Source organism: Mastomys coucha, unplaced genomic scaffold (assembly GCF_008632895.1).
Source record: "Mastomys coucha isolate ucsf_1 unplaced genomic scaffold, UCSF_Mcou_1 pScaffold9, whole genome shotgun sequence".
NCBI lineage: Eukaryota > Metazoa > Chordata > Mammalia > Rodentia > Muridae > Mastomys > Mastomys coucha.
Genome location: NW_022196915.1, coordinates 103,737,650 through 103,747,376, shown reverse-complemented (window position 1 = coordinate 103,747,376; position 9,727 = coordinate 103,737,650). Strand labels below are relative to the sequence as shown.

Here is a 9,727-nt window from a genome sequence, read left to right as displayed (position 1 = left end):
TTTTTTTTTTTTTTTTGGTCTTATCACACCAATCTTTATAGGATAAGCCTGTGGGACATGTGGCTATTTCTGTCCTGTCTTTCTCACAAAGTGTCCTCGGTGCCTAAGGACTTGGAGATGACACATTGCCAGGTTTTTGTCGCCACCTTTCATGAGAGTGCAGCCGACCCCCACCCTCACTTCCACCCCCTTCACCTTTCTCTGCAGGCAGGGCCTCTGATGGCCTTTCTTCTTAGGATTCCTCTAGTCTTGGTGGCTTCATTTGCTACTTACTACACAGAATTCCATTGTGGCTTACCCAGCCATGAATGGGCACAGCTTGTTCTGTGCTGGATCCCATACCTTAATGACCTTAGACCCCGGAAGAGCAGAGTTAATACTGGCATATATCTACAAATGAAAAACACCCAAGGATGATGACAACAGATTGACGCAACACCTTATTCCTTCAGAATATCCAAGGTATTCCATGTGAGATCTTGAATAGATCGCTTAAAGCCATGCAAGTAGCCAGACATGATCTAGCAAAACAAATGCCTGACATTCAGCAAATTCGAGAATCCCTTGAACATCAGCTGATCTGTAAGATGGAGGAGAAAGTGTCACTGTCTTCAGGTAAGCCTGATGCTACCACCTGGCACTCCACAGCCACAAATGAGAGCTAAGTTTGACAGCCTTTTTATAAGTTTAATGTTTGCAAACTCTCTTACTGCCTGTACTTAAGTGCTGGGTCTGACTCCCACTTTGGGGTGGGTAAATCTTAGTACTCAGGAGGTGAGGGTAGGTAGACCAGGAGTTCAAAGTCATTCATGGATGTATAGCAGGTTCAAGACCAGCCTGGCTCACTCCTCACCCCCTCGTCCCATTCCCCTCCCCCCTCTTTCCCTGTGCTCATGGCAGGCATCTACTCCCCTCTCTCTCTCTCTCTCTCTGTCTCTCCCTCCCTCCCTCCCTACTTCCCTCCCTGCTTTTCTCTGCCCTCTCAACTCCCTTCCCTATGCCCTGAATAAATGCTATTCTATACTAAATAATAATAATAATAATAATAATAATAATAATAATAATAATAATAATAATAATAATGAAGCCCTCCGTCTGGATTCCAGGCCTGAGAGGCACCTTGTTCTTTTCTGGGACACATGGCCAGTGCCATGTTGTTTAGTCAGGCTTTTCATTTTACCATAAAGGCAGTGGAGACTCACGAAGGATACTTCTCTTCCAGACAGGCACAATGTCCCTTCCATGACCACCTTTCCACCTGAAGAAGTGCCCAAAGCAGCCCAGCTTCCCCGCAAAGGCAGACCGCTGGTCAGACAGAGAGCCATGTTTACTGATAAAGTGGCTGTCCCACAGTAAGTATTTTCAGCTGTAAGAAAAATCAAAGGATTCTTGTTCATCTTGGCCAAGGGCAGTTGCTGCAACAGTGCATCATGGACTGGATCAGCGAGACAGCTAGAGTTTGTTTTGGAGGCTGGAAGTCAGAATCAGGGTGTCAGAGGTCAAGTTCTATTGCCAGAGTTATTGTCTCATGTGTCCTCATACAGGGAACAAGCTCTGGTCTCCTCCTCTTTTAAATATAGTGCCTTCCTTACTTTTCAGTTGCTGTGACAAAACTCTGTGACCAAAGCAACTTCTAAAGAAACCATTTGATTTGGGGCTCATAGGTCCAGAGAGTTAGAGTCAGAGACCATCCCAGAAGGCAATATGACATCAGGCAGGCAGGCAGGCAGGCAGGCAGGGCACTGGAGCAGTCACTGAGACCTTGCTTACATCAATCCACAAGCACAAGGCCGAGAAAGCTAGCTGAGAAGGAAGGGGTGGGCCATTGAGACCTCAAAGCCAGTCTCCAGTGACACACCTCCTGATCTTCCCCATTTGCCAACTGGGGACTACGCATTAAACATTTGAGCTTCTGGGAGCCATCTTCATTCAAGCTGCCACAGGTAGCAGTGCCATCGTGGGGAGCCACCCCTGTGACTCCATTTGGTCCAGTTACTTCCCAGAGCCCTGGCCCTGGATGTCATCACACTGCAACTCAGTGAGTGACTAAAAGCCTTGAGTCTGCAGTGATGAGTCACGTTCACAACTTCCTCGTAGTTTCTGATCAATATAACCAAAGACAATTTGTGTGTTCCCATTCACTTGTCTACCTTCCTCTTATTGTTTTTTTATTTTTTTAGACTTAAGAAAAATACCAAAGAAAGTCATTTTCTCAGAAGGTTTCCATCGACCAAGTGAGTACTGGGACAGGTGCCAGGGCTGGGTGAGATGGATGCAAAGTTTTCACGTATTGCTCTCATGGTGAAGTAGGGGCCCACCGTGGTTAAGGAAAGCCAGGGTGATTATTCCTCATGGCTACTTTCCGAGTCCCTTGTGGTCATTGTTCGTGACTCTATCAGTTGCCACGTCACTCAGAGGCTTTTCCACATGATGGCATCCACAGGAGCTCGCCAGCCATCTGGGTGCCCCTCCCCCAGCATACTGTCTTCACAAGCACATTTAAGTAGAGTGGCCGCTGGTTCTGGCATGCTGGCTCCTGTAATGGCTGTGGAGGAGCTACACTGACTTCTAGGTCTCTCGAATGCTAAGAATCTCTGTCCACTCATCAGCTGATATCTCTACTTTGAGCCCAATTTAAGAAACAATTTTGTAATGTGTGACATTGCTTTCTTTTTTACAATTTTTGGGGGGCAATGGTTTGGTTTTTTTTATGTTTTTTATTGGTTTTGTTTACTATGTAGCTCTGACTGGCCTAGAACTATGCCGGCCTTAAAGTCACAGAGCTGCTCCTGCCTCTGCCCCCTCTGTACTGGAGTAAAGGGTGCTGGATATCATTCCTGGCTTAGGATCACTTTACAAATTAAATGAGAACTTATAAGAGGACTTGACACTTGCGGCACCCAGGGATGTTCCTGTTATTAGTTCTAAATAACACTGATGGTTCAGTGCCAGCACTGCCTGAGTCCAGAGATATCAGTACCATGAAGCTCCTCTTCTCTGGGTACCATAAAGTAGTGATGAGTAAGGGTTCATCTTTCTATGACGTAACCTCATGGGAAGAGCTTTGCTTCATGGGATGTGCGTGGCCAAACCAACATGCACAGGCAGATGTGGTGTACAGAATTTAGGCATTCTACAAATGTTCTTTAAAGGGACATTCTGAACTTATGTTTCACTTTCATATACGGGTGGTAGTCCTCAAGTCAGAAGTAATGACGTTTAAAAATATAAAATAGTGTAGGTGTAGAAATCCTTTTCGATCACTAAGAAGTGTTTTCCGTTGGCATTGAAGAGCTAAGAATATCGTACACAAAGAGCCGTACACATCTGAGTTTAGGGATTGAGACTACACATCTGGGTTTATGGGTAGTGACTACACATCTGGATTTAGGGGTTGGGATTGTACACATCTGGATTTAGGGATTGAGACTACACATCTGGATTTAGGAACTAGGACAGTACACATCTGGGTTTAGAGGTTGAGACTGTATACATCTGGGTTTAGGGGTTGAGACTGTACACATCTGGGTTTAGAGGTTGAGGCTGTACATATCTGGGTTTAGGGCCTAGGACTGTATACATCTGGGTTTAGGGGTTGAGACTGTACACATCTGGGTTTAGAGGTTGAGGCTGTACACATCTGGGTTTAGGGGTTGAGGCTGTACACACCTGGGTTTAGGGGTTGAGATTGTACACATCTGGGTTTAGGGGTTGGGAGTGTACACATCTGGGTTTAGGGGTTGGGACTGTACACATCTGGGTTTAGGGGTTGGGACTGTACACATCTGGGTTTAGAGGTTGAAAAATGATAAGGAAAATGTGCCACATATGCCCAATGGAGTTTTGTTCAGGAAAACTGTTATAACTGGACATTATTCTTAGGCAAAGTATTTCATACACAGAAAGACAAATAGTGAATGCTGTTTCTCATATGCAGATCCTGGGTTTTAATTTTTATATATGTAGATATGTGTGTGTTAAGGGATGAGATTATCAGTCCTAAAACTAGTGAAGAGACCACAAATAGGGAGAAAGAAGTACTAAAGAATGTTGCAGAGGGGAAAAGAGAGAGAAATAAGAAGTGGGGGACAGGATGTGTGTGACATGAAAGCAGAAGGGGGGGCTCTAGTGAAGGGAGGGAGGGGGCCAGCAGTGGGAGCTAAGGGAGAGGGAGCAAAGAAAGAGCTGCAGAGTATTGTGAAAATTCCCAAATACAGCCAGTTGTGTCGTCATTAAAAGGGACAGATTTTAAAAAGGAAGAAGAAAGGTGCAGCTGGCTAGTAAGGTCTGAAATGGGGGGCAGCGCCCTTATCCCGTTTTGGCTCTGACTCACACAGGACACCTCCCTTCAGCTCCGAAGAGGAGCCAGATGAAGAGGACTTCTTCCGTGCATACCTCTCGCCAGACTCACTCACCATGCAGCCACCTAAAAACAGTGCAAGCCACTTTGGAAAGAGCACTGTCAAAAGTGACACGGACTGGACGGAGGGAAGTGAAATGGATGACTCGGACTTCTCTCCTAAACTGACAGGTGAACCCCGACCCCAGAAAACCCTTCTGAAGTGTATGTAGGGCAGTGGCCCTCTCTCTCTCTCTCTCTCAAGGGCACCAGGCACTGGGCACCTGAGCTGGCATTGTAGGGGTGGGGGGATTATGGGGCTCATCTCAGTAGAGACCCACCACCTTCAAGTAGAAGGGGAAGAACCAGTTGGAGATGTCTGAGTGTATGGGTTTCCTATAGCTGCTGTAACAAAATACCATAAGCTGAGAGGGTTAAACAACAGAAAGTTATTATGCCCATATTCTGTAGGCTGATTAAACAATTCAGGGTGTGTCGTACTCAGGGTTTCTATTCCTGCACAAACATCATGACCAAGAAGCAAGTTGGGGAGGAAAGGGTTTATTCAGCTTACTTCCACATTGCTGTTGATCACCAGAGGAAGTCAGGACTGGAACTCAAGCAGGTCAGGAAGCAGGAGCTGATGCAGAGGCCATGGAGAGATGTTCCTTGCTGGCTTGCTTCTCCTGGCTTGCTCAGCTTGCTCTCTTATAGAACCCAAAACTTCCAGCCCAGGGATGGCACCACCCACAAGGGGCCCTCCCACCTTTGATCACTAATTGAGAAAATGCCCCACAGCTGGGTCTCATGGAGGCACTTCCCCAACTGAAACTCCCTTCTCTGTGATAACTCCACCCTGTGTCAAGTTGACACACAGAACCAGCCAGTACAGGGTGCTATGCAAGGTCCTTTCCTGAGAGAGCTACCACAAGAGAGAAAGAACTCTCTTGTGGCTCTCTGGTGGCTCTCATCTCTCTGACTGTCTTCATATCGTCCTCCTGCTGAGTTCATGTCAGTTCTGGTTTCTAGGTTTTACAATGACTGTTCACATAGATTGTGGACCACCTTTTTAATTATGTAAGCCTATATATGTGTTTGGTGCATGCATATATATGTGTGTGCATGTGTGTGTTTGCTCACACATGTGCACACATGTACAAAGGACCAAAGTCAGTGTTGGGTATCTTGTTTTTCTGAGACACAGTCTCTTCCTGAGCCCAGAGCTCACTGACTTGGCCGGCTGTTGAGCCCCAAGGATGCTCTTGTGTTCATCGCCCCTGCACTGGGATTGCAGGCCTGCATACCTGGCCTTTCTGTGGGTGATGGGGACTGAACTCAGGTCTTCATGATTGTGTGCAAGGCCATCTCCCCAGCTGTATGGGACCACTGTCCTGACTTCACTTTAACTTGATTACCTCTGTACTCAGCTTCCAACTAAGAGCACGTTTTAAGCTAGTGGGGGTGAGAGCCTCAGCGAATACTCTGAGAGAACAAACTTCAATCCATTAACCTGAAACGGCTAAGAATAGCTGCCCTAATGTACTGAGCTTGACAGAGTAATTTGAAAGAAAGACAAGCTTCCAGTGTGAGATTTCTGATAAGTTGCCAAGGAAGTAGAGCCAATAGTCTTTTTAAATAGTTTTTTTTAAAAGCAACTTTTAAAATTATAGATTTAAAACACAATGAGTTTAATTATATTACACATAACTTTTTATATATACTGTGTAAAGTTACATATAACTTTTTTATATACTATGTAACTATATAACTTTGGAAAATATAATGGATACATTTAAAAATAATATGCCATGTTATAAAATACACATTGAGTTAAAGTTTCTATCACATATTTGAATGAGACCACCCTTCTGTAATTTGAGTGGAAACTATGTAGCTTCATGCCTGGGCAATTGTGATTTCCTCTTTTAAGAGAATTATACATATTTACTTTTTAATTTTATGTGTATGTGCATGCGTGTATGTGTGTGTGTGTGTGTGTATGTGCATGTACCAGTATATTCAAATGCTTGCAAAGACCAGAAGAGGGCATCGCGTCCCCTGGGACTAGAGTCGCTGGTATGTTTGTGCTATAAGTGCTAGGAACTATACCAGGCTATCTGCAGGAACTGCCCCAGGCTATCTGCAGGAACTGCCCCAGGTTATCTGCAGGAACTGCCCCAGGCTATCTGCAGGAACTGCCCCAGGCTATCTGCAGGAACTGCCCCAGGCCATCTGCAGGATCTGCCCCAGGCTATCTGCAGGATCTGCCCGGGGTTATCTGCAGGAACTGCAAGCAATTTTAATCCCTGAACCATCCACTCTCCAACCATATTTTTTAGTGGTTCATTTAGTTCATTTGAATAATGAATGTGTAAAGCTGAGACTCCTTCAGAGCTGACAGTGGGGTCCTTTGGGACTGGGGACAAATATTAGTGTTCAAAGGCCTTCTTGACTGTACCTGTCACTCTTCTAGGAACCTCCATTAAAATACAGACTGAAAATGTGGAGGCTGTGACTTTACCCCAAGGAAGCGGGAGTAAAGCAGTTCCTGGGCTGAGTCCTGCTGACACGGTTAGCAAGAAGGAAGCGCTGCCAGAGTTAAAGGTGAGACTGCCAGCAAAGGAATGGAACTAGTTAGGAAACACATTCTGTAGCAAAGTAAAAGGCAACGGTGATTAGTTAATGCGGTAAAGGGAGACGCTCCGCGCCACCTTCCTTCGTTTCAGGATTGCGGTTTTCACCGTTCTGCAGACAGTTGCAGAGGGCCAGGGACCGCTGTGCAGATTGTGCAGATGTGGCCTGAACAATCTGAGATCTCAGATCTGAGGTTTCAGTCTCAAAGCACTAAACTTTTTAAACACCAGCATCCACTAAAAATTCTCAGGTTTTGAGAGCTTGGATGTAGCTCAGTTGAGCCTGCAGAAGCCAGATTCAATCTCAAGCACACACAAGAAAGATTCCAGGGTCGTGGGGCGGCCCACACAGCACTCAGGAGGCAGAGGCAGGCAGATCTCTCTGAGATCTCTGAGGCCACCTGGTCTGCAGGAAGAGTTCCAGGACAGCCAGGACTGCACAGAGAAACCACATCTTGAATAGGAAGGAAGGGAGAGAAGAACAGAGGGAGGGAGGGAACAACCACAAAGAAAGTTTCTGACTTTGGATAATATTGAATTTGGGATTTCCAGATTAGGGTTGTTCACACCCCGTAAAATGTCTGCAGATATTCGCAATCCCCCAAACTCTATCTAATTTGAAGCACTTGTGGCCCATGTATGTCAAGTGAGGCCTTTTGGCCTGTGATATGCCTTTTGTGTCTCATCCTGCTACAATCTGAAGCCTCTACGTGTAGCTCAAGGATTTTTCTGACACCTAAAAGAAAATAGGGGCTTTTAAGGGTTGCCACGGGGAGTCAGAATCATTGGAGAAGCGGCCTGGAAGGTTCTGGTTCATTTCTAACCCCAGAGTGTCTTGAGTGGAGCTCAGCTGTTGCCGCCCTGGCCAGCTGCTGTGTAGGGAGTGTTGTAGGGAGTGTCGTCCAATAGGAGTCATTCTTCTCAATTCTGTAGGTAGCCCCGCCCTCCTCTGTTAGTCCGTGGAACTCAGAGTGCCCTACTGAGCTTCCTTCAGTAGCTATTGCTATGTTTGTGTGTTAACCAAGAAAATGACAAAATGCTGCATCAGTCGAGACGGCAGGTCACTCTCACTTTCAGTTACCTTCCCTACAATCCTCATGGTCTAGGACTTTCTAAATTCACAATGTTTTTTTTTTTTTTTTTTTAAGAAAAATCAACAGCATTTTTAAAAAGTGATTTTTGTAGCTTTCAAGATGCATTTTCAAATTCGGCTCTGCGAAACTACCTCCATTTGGGCACCCCGTGTCACTCCCAACTCGTGCTTTGGTGTCAGCTGCTCAGCCTAAGCCACAAGGGGCACCGTTCCTTTAGGAAGCTCACATTCTTCTCTGCGTCTCTTTCAGTGCACGGATGCTGATGATGAGGACTGGGACATCTCATCCTTAGAGGAAGAAAAGTCTCTGGGGAATAAGATAGAGCAGAGGGAGCCCCCACCCGCGAAACGTGATCTCAGCTGCGGCCAGGTGCAGAGGGCCTGGGGCCCTGTGAACCCTCGGGAATTCAAGGAAGAAGGTCGGTGTGTTTCGCCCTCAGGCATCGATGGGTGTGGTTCTTTAGTGTGTGTATGTGTCCATGTCCCTGTGGGTGCCTCTTGCGGCACACGCACGTGGTGGCCCAAGCCAGCCATGGTATTGCTCCTGAGAAGCTGTCCACCTTGTGTTTAGAGACATGGTCTCTCGTTGGCCTGGCACTCACCAAGTAGGTAGGCTTCCGGTGCTGGGGAAACAGTGTAGGCTCTAACTCATAGTGAAAACCTGAGTTCTGGGGATCAAGTCCAAGTCCTCGGGACTGACTGGCAAGCATTGTACCAATCGAGCTAGCTCCCCAGCCACAAAGCGCTTCAGCTCTCGATGTATCTGCTCTCATTACTCTTTTCTACTATTAGATCAGTGCCACAGCGCTGACAGGGTCAGAGTGGAGTGCAAACAAACAGAACAAAGCCAAATGACACAGCATTATCACCAAGATACAATGCTATTCCTTATGTTATAGGGTGCATCTGAATACTGGCAACGTTCTTCATATGTGCACAGATCATTTGAACTCTGCTCTACTATTTCATTGAACACCCTGATGGTTTTGTTTTTTAACAATGTCCACAAAGACACCCTCCAGAAATTAGAATTTCTGGGCTTACTCCTGGATGAGAACATCTTTCTCACAATCTTCCAAGACGCCTCTGTTTCCTGTTAAGTGCTTTTCCTGGTTTCTTTCCAAAGGAGGTTTGTTTTCTTATACTATTGTAGCCACTGGGATGGATCAGAAATGAAATCGTAAGTTGGAACACTTCTTGTCCACCAGAGAGCCTGGGTATAACTCTCAGACAGTCATATAACTCTCAAAAGGCTGTTTGCAAATTCAAAAATCATGCTATCCATGTGCATATCCATGTGTGTGTGCATGCGTACATGTATACATAGTTTGTTTATTTTGCTTGTCTGACTATGTCACTCTATAGCCTAGGGATGGCCTTGAGCTTTCAGTCCTGCCCCCTTCCCACATCAGCATCTTGAGTACCAAGATTACAGGTATGCCACCTTAGTCAGATTTCGGGTGGTCACAACCTGTGCCCCACGTGAGATCCAGCCAGCTATCCTCAGTAAGCCAAATGAAGGAAAGTGGGGACAGAAACAGTAGACTGAGTCCATGTGGCCACATTGGGAAGAGGGACAAAGTAATGCAGTGACCCCCCCACACACACACACCACACACACACACACCCCACACACACACACCACACACACACACACACACA

The 9,727-nt window shown here is 46.1% G+C and overlaps 1 protein-coding gene across 6 annotated transcripts in view; it reads left to right on the top strand.

Moving 5' to 3' along the window:
- The window catches only part of Dzip1 (DAZ interacting zinc finger protein 1), a 53,415-nt gene that overhangs the window by 41,094 nt on the left and 2,594 nt on the right, over nucleotides 1–9,727 (top strand). For all 6 annotated transcript variants that reach the window (XM_031360924.1, XM_031360923.1, XM_031360925.1 and 3 more), the window contains 6 exons: nucleotides 453–615; nucleotides 1,223–1,352; nucleotides 2,181–2,234; nucleotides 4,338–4,531; nucleotides 6,813–6,943; nucleotides 8,316–8,484. In XM_031360924.1, the coding sequence (XP_031216784.1) occupies nucleotides 453–615; nucleotides 1,223–1,352; nucleotides 2,181–2,234; nucleotides 4,338–4,531; nucleotides 6,813–6,943; nucleotides 8,316–8,484 (841 nt within the window). The remainder of the gene's footprint in view (nucleotides 1–452; nucleotides 616–1,222; nucleotides 1,353–2,180; nucleotides 2,235–4,337; nucleotides 4,532–6,812; nucleotides 6,944–8,315; nucleotides 8,485–9,727) is intronic.